Below are 22,261 nucleotides of genomic sequence, written 5' to 3' on the forward strand. Positions count from 1 at the left end.
ACACAAAGAGAAGAGAAGGGTACAGGGGGGGGGGCTCCCCACCAGCCTCTGTCTCACACTGGGGCATCCGTGGTCTGTGTCCTGGTGGTTAGGAGCTCAGCCATTGAGCATGGATGACAGTCGGTTTATATAGTCAGAGGCTCTGAGGTCAAGCTCCTGCTTCCTGACTCCCTAGCTATGCAGTCCTGGGCAGTGGCTTAGCCTCTTTGAACCTGCCCCTGGATGTAGATGGGTATAATAGACTACTGAGGGTCACACTGCAAGTGTCTCGTGTCATTATTACTGGTGACATGAGACATAGTCACGTGAAACTTGAAATATGGTTGGTTAAAAACAGAAAAAGAGGAGTTGCCTGACCTGGGGGCCCTGTGGGGCACAGAGCTGGGGTAGCGGATGAGAACCTGGGGGCAGAACCACAGGGAGGAAGGAGGTGGAGCCTGTCCACAGTCCGGCTGAGCACCTTCCCCTTTCTCTCTGCCAGCCCCTTCCATTGTGGAGAAGGCCAGCCCAATCCATGGTAGGTTCTCTCTGGGCTAGTGCCACACAGGGGGTCTCCAGGGACCAGGGCCTGGGGAAGGAGCCTGTGGGCCTTGGGCCTGGGGCTGGAGGCTCTTGTCTTGTGGCAGGAAGTGTCAGGTGCTGAGCAGTAAGAGCTGGGAGGTGGCGGAGCCAGAGGGTGTGTGGCTGTGGTGAGGGGAGCGGAAGTCAGAAGCTGCAGCGCCACACTAGCTGCACAGGCAGTGTGCAGCAGGAAGTGCTCCTGGGGAGCGCGGGCCACTCACGCCCCTTGGGCCCTCTGGAGGTGAGTGCGATGGGTTTGCTGGGAAGGCAGGGAACGTGGACAGTCCCTGTGCTCCTGTCCGAGCAGGAGCTGGGGCACGTGGGCAGGAAAGCAGCCAGAGCGCGCCTACTGCGTGTGCACCTGACTAAGCCCGGCTTCATCTAGAACCCCTTCCCCCTTCCTTTCCTCTGTCCTCTTCTCCCTCAGCCCACCCCCTCCCCATGTGGCTCTTCCCTGGTCGCCATTTCTCCCTGTTGTTTTTCTTCTTTGCTCCCCATCCCCCAAGCCCCTGAAGGTAGTGAAGGGCTGAGGAAACCCCTCGTCAAACCTCTATGGGCCTCCCAGGGTCTCTGGTGACCCACTGGGGACTCTGGCAGCCAGAATACTCAAGTGAGTCTTGTCCCTAGGCCTTGGAGGGAGGGAGCTCAGACAGGACTGGGCTTGATGTGAGGTCAGCTCTGGGTGTGGTCAGACTCAGACTTGGTCATTCGAGGGCTAGGCTTCCCCTGGCCTCCTGTTCCTCCCAGAGATGCTGTGTCAGAAGTTGGCGGACCCTCCTTGCTGGTGTCACTCTGCTTTGGTCCTATTGTCCTGGCATGCAGTAGGAGCCCTGTCACGTTCAAAGGTGCCTCTGCTGGGTAGCCATCATGCACACTCGTTATAGTTGTTATCATCATGGTAAAGGGGCCTGGAGGAGGGAAGCCATTGTCCCCTTATTTAGGACCTAAAATCTCAGGCTTGGAGTCACTTCCCTGTTAAGAGGACAGTCTGTTATCAGTAGATAAAAAATGCCCCTCAGGGCCATTAGAAGTTAGCTAGGCTTGAAAGAATGGATTGCAAGTGGGCTGTTTCCTGGAGCCTTGGGGCTCACGTGCTTGTCCTGTGGATAAGGAGCCATCCAGCACAGGGATTTGAACCCAGGCTGCTGAGCTTTTCATGGGGGCAGGGAAGACATTTAAGGAAGGGGTGAGACAGAGGGAAGGGAGGGAGGAGAGGCTTCCCTGCCTGGTGCCTGGCCCTGCACCTCCTGTGCTTCTTGCCCTTTGCAGGCAGCAACTTCCCTGGGGCCCTTTTGAGGCCTTTCACAGCCCCTCTCTTATCCTCATTCCCCTCCCACTCTCTCTGCCCACCCAGAACCTTATCCTCTACTTTCCTTTCTAGCCTCACCTCAGGATCCTCCTTCCCTCTCTCTGCACATTTGCATGAAGGTTCCTTCCGGGTGGGCAGGATGTGGGGCCTCCGCCAGTCATTTCTCTCAGGGTGTCCTGGGCTCCAGGTTCAGGCAGGGGTGTCTGCCCTGTACTCCAGACCAGGGCACTCTGCTCACAGCTTCTGCCCTCAGGGCTGCGCAAGGACAGGACAGGTCACTCCTGAGTCCCTGGACAGGCTAGCAGCCATTGTGCTTTTTCCACAGGAGGGAAAAAATGTACAGGGCAGTCAGAAGGAATATTTGCTCACTGTGGCTAGAGGCCTCAGGTGGGAGACAGACAGACAGACACTCTCAGTAGAAGGCTCAGGGATGACTCCTCCAGGAGGCTGAGAGCCCAGGGCCTATAGTTTGGGATGAGCCCCACGAGGGCAGTTGTGTGTTGGTCTTTGTTTATTTTGGCTTCTCTGAATGGACCCGTAAAACAGCCAGTGTGGGGACCAGCAGTTGGCATAATGGCTATGTCGCTGGACTCCTATGTAGTCGAACGCGGTTTGAGTCCTGGACCCAGTGGCTTAAACTCACACCAGGTGTGTGTGCGTGCATGCCCAAGATCCTGAGAGAATGGAGGAAAAGGGATTGTGGTGTGGCCATTCCCCCTGGGGTGGTGATTTCTCACTTTCTGTCTCTGTCTCTCTCTGTCTTTCTGGCGAGCACACATACCCTATAGCAGAAACCTCTCCAAAAAAATACATAAATAAATCAATAAATAATAAAGAGAAAAACAGCCAATGTTAAACTCGGCAAGACATGGTATTTCTTGAGCACCCCTAAAGGGCCAGGCCTGTTTTTTAATGAACTGCCCAGGACCTCTACTTGATTTCATTTCCTTATTTCACTTATAAGGAACCAGGTGAAGTTTGTCACCCTGAGTCACGTGGCTCTTCTGTTGTAGAGTGAGGATATGAATCTGGTCTCTGAGCCTCCATGACTGTGTAATTTGCCATGACCCCAAGGTGGGTGAGGGGATGCAGTCAGTGCAGGGCTCCCAAAGCTGTCACCCTGCCCCAGGCTTTGTGCCTCGGTCACCCCATTCTTCAGCTAGAGTACAAGACCATATCCTCAAGCCAAGAGTAAAAAACAAGTCCACTGTTAAAAAGTGCAATCCAGGTGTCAGCTGGGCTATGTCGCTGGACTCCTATGTAGTCGAACGCGGTTTGAGTCCTGGACCCAGTGGCTTAAACTCACACCAGGTGTGTGTGCGTGCATGCCCAAGATCCTGAGAGAATGGAGGAAAAGGGATTGTGGTGTGGCCATTCCCCCTGGGGTGGTGATTTCTCACTTTCTGTCTCTGTCTCTCTCTGTCTTTCTGGCGAGCACACATACCCTATAGCAGAAACCTCTCCAAAAAAATACATAAATAAATCAATAAATAATAAAGAGAAAAACAGCCAATGTTAAACTCGGCAAGACATGGTATTTCTTGAGCACCCCTAAAGGGCCAGGCCTGTTTTTTAATGAACTGCCCAGGACCTCTACTTGATTTCATTTCCTTATTTCACTTATAAGGAACCAGGTGAAGTTTGTCACCCTGAGTCACGTGGCTCTTCTGTTGTAGAGTGAGGATATGAATCTGGTCTCTGAGCCTCCATGACTGTGTAATTTGCCATGACCCCAAGGTGGGTGAGGGGATGCAGTCAGTGCAGGGCTCCCAAAGCTGTCACCCTGCCCCAGGCTTTGTGCCTCGGTCACCCCATTCTTCAGCTAGAGTACAAGACCATATCCTCAAGCCAAGAGTAAAAAACAAGTCCACTGTTAAAAAGTGCAATCCAGGTGTCAGCTGGGCTCCTTCCTATCCCCCAGCGTAAAAAAGAAATTGTCATGGGGTTGGCAGGTGGTCTGGTGATTAAGGGGAGCGGATCCCACATGGCTGAGTACATGATTCGAGTCCTGACCTGGAGGTATAAAAATCACACTGGCATGTGTGTGTGTGCCCAAAATCCTGAGAGGAGAATGGCAGAGAAGGGATTGCAGTGTGGCCATACCCCGGAAGAGGGATTTCTCACTTTCCCTCTCTCTCTACCTTTCTCTTTCTCTGGTGAGCATATGCACTAGAGCAAACTAATAAAAGGGAAATTGCCTTGAAGCCTGGGTTGGTCGGGGAATAAAGGTGGGGGCCTCCCAGCCATCACTGTCTGTGTCCTTTCCCTCTCACCCACTGGGCCACAGAGTTTAGCCCTGCAGCGATCTCCATGAGAAACACCCTTTCCTCAGGGTAGAATTCTCTGAGGTGTAGTTGAGCTTTTTCATGTCCCTAGAACTTAGCCAGAACAGTTTTAAAAGGGGGCATTGCCGGACCAGCAGATGGCTTAATAGTTACGTCGCTGGACTCCCTGACCACGGTTTGAGGCCCGGACATGGACGTGGCAGCCTAAAACTCATGCTGGGGGCGTGTGTGTGCTGCCCAAAATCCCAAGAGAGGAATGAAGGAGATGGGGTTGCAGAGTGGCCATCCTCCTTGGCGTGTGTTTTCTTACTTTTTGTCTCTTTGTCTCTCCAGCAAGTGCATGCACCCTATAGCAAAAATCTGTATCAAAATTTTTTTTTTCAAAAGGCATCGCAAATTATATATATCCCTCTCAAAACAAAACAAGAGAGTGAAAATCGAAGGTGCGGAACATAATATAATGCTGTTTGTGGAAGATAATGAATATGGTAATATCCTTGATTTGATTATCCCACATTGCATGCATGATTTGTAAAACCATAACGTATCCTACAAAATACATACAATTAAATGACAATAAGAAACTATAAAATAAATAAAACTTAAAACTTAAAAAAATATATAAAAAAGAACTTCCTAAGCCATCACAGTGCTCAGAAAAATGAAGGGCCACTTTAGTTTATGGGTTACCAAACCCACCTTCTGAGGCCAGTAGCAGATTCTTTCATGGCCGAATCCCTTCCTCCCACCTCTGCTTTGTTCTGGTTAGGATACCTGAGACAGACAGTGATCTCAACAAGAGATTGCACTAAACACCAGGGGCCAAAGAAAGAGTGAATCTAGAACTTTCAAGCTACTTACCTGCTCTCTAGTTCCTGGCCTGCCTCGAGGAGGTGCCATCCAACCTCCGGGAACCAAGGCTCTACCCTTGACCTTCCCAGCAGACTGCCTTCTCTCTAGTGACAGAGAGGACGTCTTGACATCTGAAGGGAGGGACTTCACCTTTCAGATCATCCTGCCCCTCCATTCAAGGAGGGGCCCTTAAGAAAGAAAAATAGGATGAACCTCTTTTTTTTTTTTTTGGAGAGGTTTTTGCTATAGGGCGTGTGCGCTCGCCAGATAGACAGAAAGAGACAGAGAAATAGAAAGCGAGAAATCACCCCCCAGGGGGGATGGCCATGCCGCAATCCCTTCTCCTCCATTCTCCTCTCGGGATCTTGGGCACGCACGCACACGTGCCCGGCATGAGTTTTAAGCCACCGGGACCGGGACGCGAACTGTGGTCAACTACGTGGGAGTCGAGCGACATAGCCATTACGCTAACTGCTGGTTCCCAGAATGAACCTCTTAAACAGGCAATCACTCAGAGTCTTGTCTGCCACTGGAGTGCTCCCTGTTAGCCTCGTCCTCTCTGTGCAGGTGCTGCCTCAGAGCAGAGACCCATGTGGACATTTTGGTTGCTGGCCTGGCAGGGACTGACCTCCGGGAGAGCACTGTCCTCAGAGCTCTGGGCTTCCTGGGGGAAGAGGTGATGGGTTCACGGGCAGACACCCTGGAGTGGAATTATAATATCCTCATGATCCAAATTCCCCTTCTCTAAGTCCTCTGGCTGCTGGGGAGGAAGAAGCATTTTGAGGATCCATCTGTCTGTCCATCTTCTTGTTTCCCCAAACATTTCTGGATGTCACTTCTGAGCCAAACAGGCACCACACATGACAGTGAGAATACAGATGAATTTGAGGGACTCTCTGCTTCACAAGGGAACTGTTGAATATCCAGGGGAGTTGATTTGAAGGTAGGAAGAAAGTAATGCTTTCTACACTGCCGGATAGTGTAGCAGTAAAACATCATGCTCCGGGAGACTGACCGGAATGGAAGGTTCCAGGTTTGTTTCTGACAACCTCTCTAAGTATGCTGAACACATATGTGCCCATTTTCCAGCTATAAGTCTGGATTTAGATCTCAGCTCCTTTGCCTACTAGCTGAGCTACCTGGGAGAAGTTAATGAACCTCTCTGAGCCTTAGCTGCCCTCTTAATAAGAAAGGGACGTTTCGTTCATGAGGCTGGGAAGACAGATAAGCTCATGACCGTAAAGCTGGATAATTGTCACGTTGCAGGGGCTCAACTGGTTGTTTTGATCCTCCTCAAGGTATTGGGTTGCAGATAAAAGACAAAATGCCCAGTTCAATTTGAATTTTGGATAAAGAATGAATAAATTGTGAGCATAAGTATGGCCCAAGTACTGGGGATTCCATGTGCTTATTTGTTAAATCTGGCAGCCCCTCTCATGAAGTTGTGTGCTGCACACAGAGAGGCCTCCAGGGAACTAGGACCACCTCCACAGGCTCTGGAACCCCAGGTGTTTCAGATGAACCTCCACTGCTCAAGGCAACCTTCACCTAACCTTCAAATTACTAATTCACTTGAACTGAAAGATAATGATATCCTACCAGAACGTTGTGGGTGAGAGTGAGTGTAAGAAAATCAGTCACTCAAGGCATTCACGTGCTGAGGTATGGCAGTGAACAGGAGCACAAGAGCCCACCTTCCAGGCACACTCGATCCTTGTGATCCTAGTCCACACACTAGGAATGCACACCAGGTGAATACTCTGAAATCAGAGTCAGGATGAGGGTAGGCAGGTTGATTTTAATGGGTGTGAAGGGTCATTGGCCCCGTCGCACAGGTTTTCCTGCACCAAATGCTGTGGTCTGCCCCTGTCTGTCTCCACATTGCCATGGGGTCCCCTTCATTTCCCAGTCCAATCCGTTCCCCCAGCTCCCCAGGCTCCAGCGATCTGCTCTCTTCTCCTTAATGTTTGAAGAGCTGCTTACAGCTCCTCTGATTTTATTTTCAAGTCTACTTTATTTTTGCAGAGAGAGACAGACATGCAGACAGACAGACAGCCACCTCCAGCAGAGTCCGCACACTGTGATCTTCCCCTGGCCTCAGTTAGCTGGGATCATGGGCTTGCGTGTGTGGCCAGCGTGTATGAGGAAGTTTCAGGATGCAAACCCAGGACCTTCCCTTGTCCTGTTGTGCTACTGCTGTGCCAGTCTGGCCCCTGCCTTTTTTCCCCCCTCCTTCTCTGAATTCAGTGGGGGTCGCCGGGTTTCTTCAGGGAAGGGCAATCTAGTACTCACCGATATCTAGCGTAGTCATTCCCATGCACCTATATGACTGCCTTATGTAATATATGCATTTCTTTATGAGTACATGTTTGCAAGGAGAGAGCCGTAAAGAAATGCAGATTGCCTTTCTCACTGACCCTGCCCTCATCCCCCTCCCCACTCTTGGCCTGTAAACGTCTCTTGTGAACTGAGTTCACTGAAGAGGGGAGGTGAGTTGAAGTCATCCTGGCAAAATGCTCTGATCCTCACAGACGTGAGGCTGGTACACATTCTGGTACAGCGTGTGGGGGTGGGGAAAGAGGCCAGGAGGGGATGTGGCACACAGGAGGGGAGCAGGCTGGGCACACATAGGCCACACTTTTCCAGGGCCGGAGGGGACAAAGAGGGTGGCCTTTGGGTCTGGTCAGGGAAGGGAGGCAGTCAGGTGGAGCTGAGGCAATAAATTAGGGCATCTCACCCCAAACCCCCATGTCCTAGATGGGGATATCTTCCCAGTCGTTTCCTGTTCCACCCAGGCTGGTTTCTTGAGGAGATTGCAGAGGTGGGATATTTCACATCCCTGTTCACCCAATGGTTCTCCACCAGAGAGGCTGGGGAGGGAGAACTGGGATCCAGGGTGGGTACCAAGTATAGACAGTGGATCCGACATTCACTCATCCCTTCTCCTCATGGACATGGGACTGTCACAGGCCTCTTATCCAGAGGGCTCTGAGGATATAAAATGGACAACTGCATGGGGGAATGAGAACAGGAAATGTCCCTGAGACTTTGGGGGTAAGTTATATAAATCCTCAGCCTATAACTGGGGGTAAAGGTGTGGGGTGGAGAAACAGAACCTAGAATGATGAGTGCAGGCTGAACTAAAATAGTTGGAGATGGATGGAAGAAGCATGAAAGGCAAGAGCAGCTCTAATCCGCTTTATTCAGAGCATCAAACACAAGATGAAACAAGAAATGGCCCCAACTTTTGATTAGTCAATCTTTTGACCTTCTCTCTCCTTTTTAAAAGGTTAATTATTTATCTCTTCCATGTGAAAGGAAGGGATCAAGAGAGAGAGAGAGACAAACACCCCCCCACAGGGTCCCCACCCCACAATCACATTCCCAGCCCAGCCAGGAGAATCGTGGACATGCGCATCTGCACTGCTACCACAGGGAGCCCTTGGGACAGGAACCCAGGACTTCCCCATATGGCCCCAGCATTGCCAAGCGCGGTGTTACTGCGTGCCGCAGCAGCAGCAGCAGCCAGCCGGGAAAGCTGGTTTACGGCTAGGCTACAGAAGGGCTCCGATGGCTGGCCCTGAGTCTTTCCCAGTGAAACTTTGGCATCGCGAGGCAGTCATTCAGCAAGTGCAGGTTCTTGTGCTATGAGTGAGGAACGTGGGGGCTGGGGAGAAAGAGAGGTAAAAACCCAGAAAGGAGTTTGGTTTGTGAGGGACTTTTAGAATACTTTCAAGATGAGTGAAAAAGTCAAATGCATACTCGTTTCTCTCAGGCACCCTCCAGAAAGAAGGCACAGTGCAAAGCCATTTTCTAGAGAACATTAGGCAAGAGGTGGACCCCCCCAACCTTGGTTTGAGAGCTCTGAGATATTATCATTCTTGAGTGTCTAGTGAGCAGAGCCTGGGCTGGAGGCTGGACATGAGTCCTGTCGGTTAACCATGGTTCCGCTTGGAGGTGGGGTCCAGAGGGATTGAGGGACGTCCCAGGTTCATTCACTCAGCAATGTGTGTTGGGGAGGATTTGGGCCCAGCTCCGTGCACAGAGGCAGCTTTTCCATGAGCTGTTGGAACCCTGCAGGGCGGGCAAGTCCCACCCTCATACAGGCTGCCTGTACTTCACTGGAAGTCTGGAGCCTTGAACAGAGACCAGCCATGGTGGTGCCAGGGAGGCCTTCTGGGCAGCACTCGTCAGTGCTGGAGGGAGAGGCACCAACAGCAGAGACACTGTGCAGAGAACCAGAGACTGGGAGGTGTGTGCCAGGCGGAACCAGGCCTCCTTTAGCACCTGTCAGTCATTAGGCTGGTCTCGGGCTTTGGCTTCCTCATCTGTGAAATGGGCACAGTAGGTGCCTGTGCACCTTCCAGGTGTGAAGCTGGATGAGCGGTGGGTGCAGATGGACTTGGCTAAATGTGCACAGGGAAGGGGCTGTTGTTCCTGTTCTTGTTCAGGAAGTAGGCATGCCATGAATTGGGAACGTGTGTATGTGTGTTTATCCACACATCTGTTCCCTGAGCATTTCAGCACAGCTTGCCAGCCCACACGCAGTCTTCAAGAGAGAAATACGTGAGCGAAGACAGTGAGGCAAAGGAGAAATAAGGAAAGAGACAATGAAGCAGGAGGTGTGTGTAGCACATTCCACAAGGCCTATGAACTTAACCCTGCACTTCCAGAGAGCGGCACCAGAGGGCGATAGGTTAGGATGTAGAAGTTTCACAACGTCCATCATCAGATCAAAACAAGCCAGGTACTCTGAGGGTGCAAGGCCACTCTGAGAGCCCTGTAAGCTGTGGTCCTGTGTGAAGGGTGGAAATTCACACTTCTTGGGAAAAGACCTTGCCAGGTCTCTCAGCTGCATCTGATAAGAGTCCACCCAGAGGGTTAGTGTGACAGATGTGCACAAGGCAGCTCTAAGTGGATGTGGTTCTGCCTCTGCAGACATGGCCCCTCCCCTCAGCCCTGTCTCCCTCTCCAGTAGGCAGGAATCTCCTCTCCATGCAGCAGGTAGCTTGCCCTGTTGGGCAGAGTGGGGAGCAGGGCTGAAGTCTCTTCCTTCCATGAGGCTTAGGCTGAGCTTAGGGGAGAGGCCCTTGCTGCTTCTACTCAGCCAAGGTGCACAGCTAGCTGGGAACGGCTTGCAAAGAACCAGAACCCAGCCTTGTGAGCTGGCCCGGTGGACGGCACAGCCCTTAAAGACAGGGGCCTTGGAAAGGGGCAGTAAGGTAGGCTGTGGCCTTTCTCCTGGGTGTCTGCCTCTCCTCCCTGTAAGCTATGTCTCTCTGGCTCTCACATACTTTGGTTCACATGTTGCTTTTGAAGCTTGTCATTGATTTCACAAGGCTTCAAGGGATTTCTTCCTTGGGAGCCTACTGTCAACCACGTGGGTCTCTCTATTCTCCAACTCAATTTCCCAGGAGAAGGACCTGATTTGGCCAGTTCTTCCTTTTCAGCTAATTCATGTGGACCATCTTCAGCTACTGCTGAGTGTCTTTGGAGCAGGTGCTGCCCTGGTGCAAGTTTGAGGCTGTGGAGTCTGATGGCATGAATGGTATACTCCTTAGCCCAGCTGGCTGTGGGGGGCAGAGCCCCTGGGCAGTCACAGATGCAGTAGGCATTCCAAACATGCCTGATACACTGGGTATGAGTTCCCAGCCCTTTTCTGATCTATATTTGCTTTGGGCATTTCCAGGGTAGATGCGGATACACAGGGACCTCCCCTGGTTGGCGTTCCTCCTAATCCACATCATGGGGTTGTGAAAACAGACCCTCCCAGGGACTCCTGCGCAGATTATGCTCTGTGGATGATGGGTGACGACAGACCCTCTGACCACTTCCAACCTGTGGAGTTTCTCGACATCTGTTTGGGAGACAACCTACAGCCCTACCCAGGAACATGCTCCAGGGAAAACGGTAGCTCTCCCAATTCTCCTGAACCTTGTGGGGAAAAATCTTGGGCCTTTGACCCTCCTGAACCTCCTGAATCCACCAGACAAGATGCTCCTTTCTGGGATGCTGGTGTGGAGCCTACACACTTGGAAAGCTGCTCTTTCCAGAGGGAGAGCAAGCAGACAGAAACATCCCAAGGAATGTCTGGAGATAGCTGTCCTGTGGAGAGCCCAAGGCAGAACCAGAGCACATCCACACAGGTGGTGTTCTGGGCAGGCATCCTGCAGGCCCAGATGTGCGTCCTCGACCTGGAGGAGGAGCTGGAGAAGACAGAAGGGCTCAGGGCTGGGCTGAGGCGCTGTGTCCCCACACTCCCAGCAGACTCCCCTGGGGACGTGGACTTGCACCCCACCCCACCTGCAGAGGCGAACTTGGTGGAAGACAGCAGTGGATCTGAAGGGGAGAACCAAGTATGGCCGAGGGTGGGAACACCAGGCTCTTCTCCAGAGTGGGGTGCTGAGGAAGAGAGTGTGTTCTTCAACAACCCCCTTTTCCTGGAGACTCCTTGCTCAGAGACCAGTGTCCCTGAAGAGTGCTTTTCCTGGGGGTTCCCAGACTCCCATGTGGACATGAGGACTGGGTCTGACAGCCCACACACTCTGGAGCCTTCACTCCCAGAAGACACAGTGACATGGGAGCTGGGAAACACACTGGATTTGGGGGACAGCTCTGCTGATTCTGGTGGGTGTACCACCCCCCCATTCCCTGTGCCCACCTACAGACCACACACCTGCTGGGTCTCAGTGGCTGCTGATGAGGAGGCTCCTGCAGCACCTTCTCTTCAGGAGGGGAGTGAGGTAAGCTCAGTCCTAGGAACCAATCCAGAGCTGTGTTGGGGACATAGAAGGGATGGCTTCTCCTCGAGGTACCCAGCCCAGAACACACTTTTCTAGTGCTGGGACCTTTGGGATCTGGGACAATGTAGATGAAAACCAGGAACAGAGCTTCAGAATTATAAGACATTTTATCAATGCCATGTCAGTTGAACATGATGGCAACTGACATCCACAAATATCTTCTTCTCACCAGCTCCAACAATCTATGAATCTTTGGAGAACAAACAGCTACTCCAGTTGCAGGGTGTTCTAGGCTATTCTCAGATCCTCCCCCTTCCACTGCCAAGGCATTCTCAGCAGTAACAGGGCAGGGGTCAGCATGCAAGGGTGACCTCTGTCCCTAACAGAGAGATGTCTGCTTTAGGAGTCTGGTCCTCACTCTTCTTGAGAGATTTCAGCAATTTGTTACTTTTGGTTCACCGTCTTTCATTCTCCTCCCTGTCCAGAATCAGATGAGGTCCATATGACAATGGCAGAGATCCTTGATATCAGTTAGGGCTGGGACAAACTGAGACAATAGGGAGTGCAGTTTTCCCAGGCTGGCTTCAATTAAGAGATAAAGAGACTCAACATGGAGAACGAGGCTGTAACTCTCTTATCTCAATTCCCAGAGGACAGTGAAGAACAGCTTTCTTACCCAAATTCTGAGATCAGAGGAGCTCCCCAGTATTGATAGGAGCCCCAGGGGGTGACATGGTGGCTCTGTACTGCAGAGGTGAATGTCTCAGGAACTTGCTTTAAGGCACTGAGGTGCTCAGAAGGAAGGCTGGGCCTCCGTGTTGAAGCTGGGCATTAGTGAGGGTCTTTACTGCCTGATAATACAGTCTCTCCCTGGGCTGGTACAGTTTGAAGCTAAGGCCATCTGGGAGACTGTGAAGGGAGGAGGCCATGAGAAAGCCTCTGGGAGCATGTCTCCTCTGGACTGACCTCTCCTCTCCTTTCTTTTTCTCTCTAAGACTTCTCTGGAAGACAGGCTTGGTCCTGCCCCATGTGCAGCCCCCTGTGTGGACAAGGCATTGACCTGGGAAACAGGACACACTGGATCTAACCTCAGTCGTGCTACACATCCTGTGCAACTTTGGGTAAGTCACTGCCCCTCTCTGGGCTTCACCTTCTCCATCTGTGAAGGAGGGACATGAACCCCTTGCGTTCCGATGCCCAGTGTCAACACTCCTAGGATGTGGATCTCCTCTTCTGAACTGGGGCTCAGGCTGAGCCAATGTGGGAGGCTGGCAAACAGGGAGGGCTTCTGTATACTCCGAGCTTCTTCCTCTCCTCTCCTTCTCCTCCTCCCTGCCTGGCCTCTCCCCTATTTACCTCTTACTGTCTCAGGGCACATGGAAAGGCCTGTGTCTCTCTCAACAGGACCCTCCCAGCCCCGAGGACTGGCAGACAGAGGAGGGTCCTTCCTGGCCCCAGAGACCTCTTATCTCCCATGCCAGAGGTGAGACCCAATACAGTAGCTGAGAAATAGGGTGGTGGGAAGCCCTGAAATTTGGAGTGGGGACAAAGGTCATTCTTTCACAGATGTCATTAAAGGGTTCCACTGCATTATGGTGGAGCCAGACAGACTTTGGTTAAATTCTGCCCTCTGCCTCTGTGACTATTCATAAAATGAGTCTTAAAATACTTATAGGCTAAGTAAAAGAAAGTACCAGAGACCCAGCATGTTCGATGCCTGGGTCTTAGTGGTTCAACACGAGTCCTAAGCACTTAGCTGCCTTGGCAGCTGTAGTCCTGGAAGCCCGCTGCCTGCCGCCTCTGCACGTGGGAGAGGTCACTGCCCGGAGGAGGGACAGTGTGCTGCCAGCCTCGGGGGAGGAGCCTATGGAGGGAGCCTGTGGAGGTGGCAGCACAGGCCCCTCTGCTGCCTCTCGCCAGAGCCAGCCTCACTCCACGCTCCTCCTCAGGTGAAGGGGATGCTGGGTGTCCCCAAGAACCTGCTCCCTGCACCCTGGCCTCTGGCCCCTGGGGAAGTCCAGCTTCTTCACCACAGCCCAGCAGCCCAGAGTCCGAGAGAAGCAGCCTTGGCCCCAAGCCCAGTCCCGCGTCCTCCCAGGAGGGCAGCCCGCAGCTCCGGCGCCACAACTCAGGCATTTCTCCCAAGCTGGCACTAGATGCTCTCTGCTCTTCACTCTTGGAGACGGATGGAGCAGAGCCAAGTTCTCTGGAGCAAGAGGAGGTCAGAGAGGCCCCAAGCCCAGGGACTGAAGTAAAGAGTGAAGGCCCAGCCAGAGCTGTGGAGGCTGGAGGCATCCAGCCCAGCGTGCACGTGACCTCTACAGAAGGGTAAGTCTTAGACCCACTCGCTCTCTGGCTCTTTGTTCTGGTGCACTTAACAATACCCTGGTATGGATAGGGTGTGAGAAAGGCACATTGCAATCGAATGCATGAGTGTTGATTAGGGGAGGATTTTATGACTGGGTACCAGCAGAGCCTTGAGAGACTGGAGGGTTTAAAAGCATGGGGACTACAGAGCAGTCTTGCACATGGAGGCAGGATTTGAGTGTATGAGGCAGGGCCATGAGAAAAACATTCCCGGCTGGATATCAAGACAGGAGAAAGGGGAGGAGGTGTTCAGGGAACCTGCCGAGGGCCCTGTGCCCAGAAAAGCAGGAGCTGTGCCAGGCAGACAGGGGAATGGAAGGTCAGAACTGTGATGTGGCCATTATGGACTGACTGCTTTGGACTTGATGAGGTGTCTGGGAGAAATTCACCAAAGATCCTAGGCCTTGGGTACTGGTTCTGACATCACCAACAGGATATTTGACTGACAGTGGGTTTGGGGGGCCACAGTGGGATTGTGTTACCACAGCACTGTGATCAATGGTGGGAACAGGCTAACTAGAAAAGCCAACATAGATGTCCTTCTGCCCCAGGGTGCTGCATCTAGATCGTCAGTCCCCCAGGATCTCTACCTGGGGAAAAGGGCTTTGTTCTATGGTCGTCTGAACAGGGGTCATACTGAAGAGCTGAGGAGGAGCCTGCAGTGGCTCAGGTCCTGGACCTAACGGTGGAATAACCCCATTTCTACTTCAGTGTCCTTGGGTGAAAGCAACAGACTGTCAGTTAATGCCAGAAATCAAAGAACCACCTTCCTCTATGCATCTGGAAACCAGGCTGTCCTGGACATATTCTGAAGCTTTGGTCTCTGTCTTAAAAGGGGAGATAATTGCACCCAAAATTAACACTAACTCAACTCAAAACAAAAGTAAAGAAATCCACTTACATAGTAAATAATGAAAAAAAGGTTCTTATTGTGGATTTGTTTTGGTAAATGACACTAAACATTATATAATATTTGGTTTTATTTGTCAGAGGGTGTGTGTGCTTGCCAGAAAAAGACAGAGACAGAGAGAGAGAAGGAATGGGAGGAAGCACCCTTCAATGAAAGGTGGTCATGTTGCAATCCCCTCTCTTCCATTTCTCCATCCCGTTAGGGTTTGGGGCATGCACATGCACCTGGCATGTTTTTCAAGCTACCAGGGTCAGGATTTGAACTATGGTCAACTATGTGGGATCCATCTCCCTTAACCACCAGGCCATGGGGCAACCCATAAATAAGTATTTAATCTTGTATTTAACACAATGGAGGAAATTTAATTTTGCCTGGACAAGTTTGCTGACTTGATGAGATGTCTTTCATTCATGGTTGACTTTCACAGGGAGATCATCATTTGTTAAAAAAATAAATAATAGCTATAATTCACATACCATCCAATTAAGCCATTGAAATGGTACAGTCCCATGATAATTTACATTTGCGTAGTGTTTTCCCCCCAATATGCTAGATACTATTTGAGTAGCAATGCTAACTTACTAGGTTGTTTTTAAGAATGTATTTTAGGGTGTCATCGTTTAATTCCAAAGAATTCTCTTGGATGTGACAGTTGTGTCATTATTTTTATTTCCTCGATTCAGTTGTTCATTGAATTAAGTTTTCCAGGTCCTTATTGCCAATGGTTTCCTTGTGATTTCTGGGTCTTCCAACATCACTTTCATAGTCTTCATGAAATCTTGTACTTTTTCTATAATTGCCAGAGGGCAGGTATGCTTGCCAGAGATTATATATATGTATAGATAGATAGATAGAGAGAGAGAGAGAGAGAGAGAGAGAGGGAGAGGAGAAAGCACGCCCACAGTGGGATGTAGATGCCACAATCTCTTCTCCTTCATTTGTTCATCCTGTTGGGATTTGGGGCATACACACCCATGCCTGTGTGTGTACACATGCTTGGTGTGTCTTTTAAGCTGCCGGGGCTTGGCTTTGAACTGTGGTCGCCCTTGTTGGAACCAGCTCCTTTAATCACTAGGCAATATGGCTGTGGTTTACTTTTTTTAGTTTTCTTTTTCTTTTTTTGGCAAGATATAAAATTTCACTTTTTAATTAGTTTCCTTTATGTTTATTCTACATTGTTGGATGTTGATGAGCCTCAGGAAACAGTGGGAAGTTACTACCAAAGACATCGGCCCATTGTTAAATGGAAAGGACAGTTGAGTGAAGCTTAGTGTTATTGGGTCAAAGGAGAGTCATAATAAATTTTTGCATAGAAAAACAGAAAACTATGTCATGACTTTCCTGACAACCCAATACAAGAGGTCAGTTTATCAGTAACTGTTTTCATAGTACAATGACTTCTGCTTCCCTGTAGAAGCCTGTAACCGTGGCAACTTGGATAATGAGTATTTGCATAAGTAGGATACTCCACACCTGGTTGCCATGTTGCAAATAGAACAGAAGAATCAGGTAGGGCCTGAACTGAGTGACTTCTGAGAGTCTGACTGTTACACTCTGAGTGCTCTCTGAGTCTACTGGGGTGGCTGGGCCTGTTTACACTTGCAAAAGGTCACCACCCAGCCTCCTTGCTGCTAGGATGGGGAAGGGAGAGACTGGACTCCCCCAGCTGTCACCATTCCTAAACCAGGCCAGCTTCCTGCTCTTGGCCCCATCTTTACACCTCTCTTGGCTCCAGATTTAGCAATGGAGGCTGGCTGGAGCTGGGAGGTGGGAAGGGGACAAAGAAGCATATGATGGCTTCAGGTGAAGGAGCCCATCCCACTCTTAGTACCTACAAAGAGCTATACTGCCACTTGTGATGAAAGAAGGCCAGAACACCCCTGTGCTTTACCTGAGAAAGTGCGGGCACCAAGCTCAGCTCCACCCCTTACATGATTACCTCCCTGTGTTCTCCTGCTCCCTGCCCAGTCCTATGCAGGCCAGGCTGGCGGTGGCTTTGCCCCTCCATGAAGGGGGGTGCTCCAGGCCTCACCATTCAAAGGTCTAGAGCACTAAGTCTAATCCTGAGCTCTGAGCATCCCCTTCCTTGGCCCAGAACCCCATACATGTCCATCTCAAGTAGGAATCTGAGGACTCTTCACTAATGGACTCTTCTAGGTTTCCTGAGAACCCCATGCCTCAAGCACAGCGCCCCCCAGAAGGCCAGAGGCCACTGCCTGGAGACAAGCTGGCTAATGGCGTCAGGAATGACCAGGTGGCCCGGAACTTGGCGTCACGCCTCTATCATCTGGAGGGCTTCAGAAAGTCCGAAGTGGCTGCCTACCTGCAGAAGAAGTAAGGGCACAGATGCATGGCTCCCTCCACTGGCCACCCCTCCTTTGGTGCCCCACTACAGTCCTTGTTCTGTCAGCCCTGTCCTGGCCCTCCCCATATCCCATCCTCACCTTTGCCCCCACCCTGGCCATGCCTGCTCCTCCCTCTCAGCCACACTTGTATCATGCCTCCTTCCTGATCCTGTGTCTGGCCACCCTGCCCACCTGACTCCACAGGTCCTCCCCATTCAACACTGGACAGGGTCCCACAGGCAGGCGGGACCTATGTTCAGCCTGACTGTGCCTTTCCTTGTCTGGTTCCTGCTCCATCAGGCCCCATGATGTGTGTGAGCTTTGGGGGCTCCTCTGCATCTGTGTCCCCAGGCCAGACCCCAGGGGCAGCTGCATCCCCATTTTTACTCCACAGCAACGACTTCAGCAGGGCTGTGGCTCAGGAATATTTGTCATTTTTCCAGTTTGGAGGCCAGAGCCTGGACCGAGCCCTCCGGTAAGGCCTTGAGGCCCTCTCTGGGACCCAGTGGGGGGAGCTAGGGGTAGTAACACCGCCTAAGGCTGGGATCTGATTGGCCTGAGCTCCTGGGCTCTTTGAGGCCTCCTAGCCTGGGCTCTCTCCCTGACTCTGCCCTCCTTGGCAGGGGCTTCCTCCAGGCCCTGGTGCTCAGTGGAGAGACCCAGGAGCGGGAGCGAATCCTCTACCAGTTCTCCAGACGTTTCCACCACTGCAACCCTAGGCTCTTCCCCTCCGTAGGTAGGGAGGGGCTGGCAGAGGGCAGGGCAGGGAGACTTTGGGGTTCCAATGGTGGTGGCTGGGGAGTGTTGTGGGTGCTGTGGAGAAGGAAGCCTTCCTACTTGGAAGGTGTAGGGGGTCCTTAACCTAGTATGGGGAGGTGGGGGATGGGGAGGAGTCCTGCCTCCATTGAGCTTTCCCTCTGCTTGCCTCTCTGGGGCAGATTCTGTCCACACCTTGACCTGCGCAATCATGCTCCTTAACACGGACCTGCACGGACAGGTAAGGAGGTGGGCAGAGTGTCTGTGAGGGCTGCAGCTTGGAAGAGAGGGGAGGAGAGGAGCAGAAGCTTGGGATGGGGCAGGGAAGGGCCCTGGGGAACTGGAGAAAGTCCTGGAGCCTGGGGGTTATTCTGTTGGGTGGGTGCTCCAGTGGTCCCACTTCTCTCCACGGCCACAGAACATTGGGAAGAGCATGAGCTGCCAGGAATTCATAGCCAACCTGCACGGCCTACGGGACGGTGGGGACTTCCCCAAGGAGCTACTGAAGGTATGGCGTAAGAGGGCCTTTGTATTGGTTCAGGGCCCCGGCACTTCCGTTTGAGGCCTAGAGCCTTGGCTCCTTCTAAGGGGAGTGCTGAGCTCAGGCCTGGCTCTACTAAAATCCCTTCAAGAGGACAGGTCTTCTTTATTGATCACTAAGCATGATCCCTGGCTGACCATATAGTGGCACCTTGGAATTGGTTAGCTATGTAAATTCACCAGCCCCCTGCCGCGGACCTACTGAGTCAGACTTTCTGGGGCTGGGGCTGTCAAGTGTTTTTTGTCACATTTCCAGGTATTCCTACCCCTTTGAAGTCTGAAAAATACTGATTGATTGGTTTTCTGAGTAGAGGAAAAGGTCCAGGTGGCCAAAGTGAAGCTCAGACTTGGGAGCCTGGTATTCCTGGGTCTGAATTCTAGGGCAACTTACCCCTTGGCCAACTCAGGTTTCTCCCAAGGTAGTAACCACCTTGCAATGTGATGATCAAGATGAAATAAAGTTGGTCAGGCATTTAGCAGAATGCCTGATACATAGCACATGCTTCATAAGTGTGTGTATCATTTGCACTTTCATCTTTTTAGTGAACATTTATCAAACACCTACTATGTGCCAGACACCTTGCTAGGCACTGGCGGGCTACAAAAGCAAGATACATCTACATTAGTACTATTTGTATTTTTTTTTTAAACTGCCAGAAGGTGCATGTGCTCACCGGAGAGAGAAGAAAGCACCCCCCTATGATCACGACCATGCCACCGTCTCTTCTCCATTATTCCATTCTTCTGGGATTCAGAGCATGCGTAGAAACACATCTGGTGTCTATGGGGCTGAGATTCAGACCACAGAGTTAGCTATTTGGGCTTAGACTCTCTTAGCCACCAGGCGATAGGACTGGCCCAGTTTCTGTCATTATTTGAAAGTTCTAGTGCATCCTTCACTCATTCATTCATTCACCAGATGTTTGTTGCGAGGGTCAGTCAGCATGGCCTTCTCCATTGGATCCTTCTGGGCTGCATTCGCTTTCCCCGGGAGAGAACTCTGCTCAGGGACCCTGCAGACCCTGCAGTTCAAGCCTCACTAAGCTCAGCCAGGGTGGGGACTTGGCTGCCTTGACCATGTTATAACTCGTACCCAGGACCATGCTTGGCACACAAGAAGTGCTCCATAAATCATTTATTGCATGGACTAATGGATGGATGGCAGGACAGATGCTCATCCCTTCAAGGAAGAAGGGCAGATGTGTCGGGGATGGAGGAGACAGGCTGTACACATGGCTCTGCCCTACTTCTGCCAGAGGGAGTTAGGGTCCCGCTACCCTGAGGCCTTCCTGCCCACTGTGTGCTTCTGTTTTAGGCCCTCTACTGGTCTATTCGGAGTGAGAAGCTCGAGTGGGCCATGTAAGTGCTGTCTCTCGACCTGTCCTCTCTCTGTCACCAACCTGAGTTGGAGTTGTTCAGGGTCCTGGACAATGTTCCCCTCTGAGTGGGGTGGGGCCAGAGGCAGGGCATTGGCTAGTCCCAGAGAGGATGAAAGAGCCCAGATGAGGCTGGAGGAGTCAGACAGAGTGGGGGAGAAGGGTGGGGATGGCAATGTTTCCAGGAATTAAAGGGACAGCGTTGAAGGAGGACTTCTTTGGGGGTCCTGGAGTGTAGCTCCCCAGCAAGAGAGAGGGTATTGAAGCCTTGAGAGGCAACTAGAACTCCCAGTCTGTTCTCTGATGTCCAGGGATGAAGAAGACCCAGCCAGACCTGAGAAAGCCCAGCCATCTCCCCCCATTGGCAAGATGAGCAACCCCTTACTGCAGCTAGCTCAGGACCCCACAGCACCCACCTACAAGCAGGGCATCCTGGCTCGGAAGATGCATCACGATGCAGACGGCAAGAAAAGTGAGTGTCTGCTACCCATGAACAGGGTGGTGTGCTTGGGCAGCTCTGCTCAGGGACCCTGCAGACATGTGCACGGTGTACATAGAGATGGCCCGTGTTGAGGACAGGAGCCCACGTCCCTTCCTCAACATGTCCTGAATGGTGACAGTGTGCTCTGTGCATGTGCTGAGGGAGTGAGGGGGTGGTCCCCAAAGCAGTAAAGCAGAGACTGGACAACGCATCAATGTCTGGGCTACGAGGCAGAAAGAGCAGAGTGTGCAGGGAGGGCTGGATCGAGGGTGGGGACGTGGAAAAGGGAAAGGTTTTTGTTTTGAGGGCAGGACGTGGAGACAGAAATAGGTAAGGCTTTGGGGAAATGATGGTATCGGAGCTGACCCCTGGAGGATAAGAAGTGTGGGCTTTTGAAGGTGGGCAGAAGGCTTTCCCCACAGAGCACAGAGCAAGCCATTTCCTCAGAACCTGGGGTGAGTGAAAGGGAGTAGTCGGAGGTCACTGGGGCAAGATGGCTGGGATCTGCCTTTGGACCTCACTCCCTAGGTAGCGGAAGTCTTTAGAGCAGGGGAGCAGTGTGCTCTAGGAGATGAACCTAGAATCACAGGTCGGATGGGGTATGGTGACCAGGGAGGGAGCTAGCACTGACAGAAGCCTGAGTGAGACCCCCGGGGGAGGTGACCACAGGAATTAGGCCTTCTTCAAGGAGCTTAGAATCTAAGTCTCCCCCTCAAAGTCAGGGTGGGGAGGTAAGGGGGATAGGGAGGTTGATGGGATGCACTGAAAGGGAACATCCATCACACTGGGACCTGAGACCTTGTGCTCCCCTGGGGACACAACAATGAATTCATCTTGCAGGGCAGAAAGATGTCTGAGCAGAATTGTTTGTGGCTGGCTGCATTTGTGCATGGGGTCAGGGGGGTGTTTGGGGAGAGGATGGGCTGTGGGAATATCCACAGTTGTGTGCAAATAGTTCTCCATCTACACCCCGCTTCTGGGATTGCCTGTGTTTGCAGGGATGCCAGGCAAGGGGTCTTCATGGAGTTCATGGAAATGTGTATTCTGAAAGAACTGCATCGATTTCCACATCTTTTGCACCCTAAATAAACTCATACTTTATGTCCATGTTTCCACAAACATTTTCAAGCCTTTTTGTGCACCTGTCTGTGCCTGCACATGTCTTCTTGTGTTGCTGTGCTCTGTTCACGTGCACCTTGGGGTAGGGCTGGCGGTGGTGGGAGGGGTGGGAGGCTGTGCACACTTGGGTGTCTGAGTGTGTCCTCACTTCGCTTCTGCTCCTGGGACAGCGCCCTGGGGCAAGCGCGGCTGGAAGATGTTCCACACCTTACTACGAGGGATGGTTCTCTACTTCCTGAAGGTAGGAGGGGTGCCAACACCCATGGTGGGCAGAGCCAGGAGAAGCCTGGAACAACCCCCGGGGAAAGTTAATAACCTCTTCTGAGCCCTGTGACTGGTGGCAGGGAGAAGACCAATGCCCCGAGGGGGACCGTTTGCTGGGGCAGATGGTAGATGAGCCCGTGGGGGTGCACCACTCGCTGGCCACCCCTGCCACTCACTACACCAAGAAGCCACACGTCTTCCAACTGCGGACTGCGGACTGGCGCCTCTACCTCTTCCAGGCACCGTAAGTCCCCAGATGGGAAATGAGCGCCTAGCTTCCCTCTCCTGTGACCCCGCGGACCCCCGCCTTGGTGGGATGCCGTGTTGACCATGAATCTATAGAGCGCTTCAGC

The 22,261-nt window shown here is 51.9% G+C and overlaps 1 protein-coding gene across 4 annotated transcripts in view; it reads left to right on the forward strand.

The window, feature by feature from the left end:
• PSD4 (pleckstrin and Sec7 domain containing 4) overlaps positions 1-22,261 on the forward strand; it is a 72,330-nt gene that overhangs the window by 41,538 nt on the left and 8,531 nt on the right. For 2 of the 4 annotated variants that reach the window (XM_027775001.1, XM_027775002.1), the window contains exons 2-14: positions 10,697-11,750; positions 12,746-12,871; positions 13,155-13,233; positions 13,700-14,078; positions 17,185-17,361; positions 17,767-17,847; positions 17,996-18,108; positions 18,311-18,369; positions 18,547-18,636; positions 19,984-20,027; positions 20,356-20,516; positions 21,815-21,885; positions 21,989-22,152. In XM_027775001.1, the coding sequence (XP_027630802.1) occupies positions 10,697-11,750; positions 12,746-12,871; positions 13,155-13,233; positions 13,700-14,078; positions 17,185-17,361; positions 17,767-17,847; positions 17,996-18,108; positions 18,311-18,369; positions 18,547-18,636; positions 19,984-20,027; positions 20,356-20,516; positions 21,815-21,885; positions 21,989-22,152 (2,598 nt within the window). Of the gene's footprint in view, positions 1-399; positions 518-549; positions 803-10,696; positions 11,751-12,745; positions 12,872-13,154; positions 13,234-13,699; positions 14,079-17,184; positions 17,362-17,766; positions 17,848-17,995; positions 18,109-18,310; positions 18,370-18,546; positions 18,637-19,983; positions 20,028-20,355; positions 20,517-21,814; positions 21,886-21,988; positions 22,153-22,261 lie in introns of those variants that run through there. The other 2 variants (XM_006156670.3, XM_014590953.2) reach the window with 2 other exon arrangements.

This window comes from Tupaia chinensis, unplaced genomic scaffold (genome assembly GCF_000334495.1).
Source record: "Tupaia chinensis unplaced genomic scaffold, TupChi_1.0 Scaffold000511_1, whole genome shotgun sequence".
NCBI lineage: Eukaryota > Metazoa > Chordata > Mammalia > Scandentia > Tupaiidae > Tupaia > Tupaia belangeri.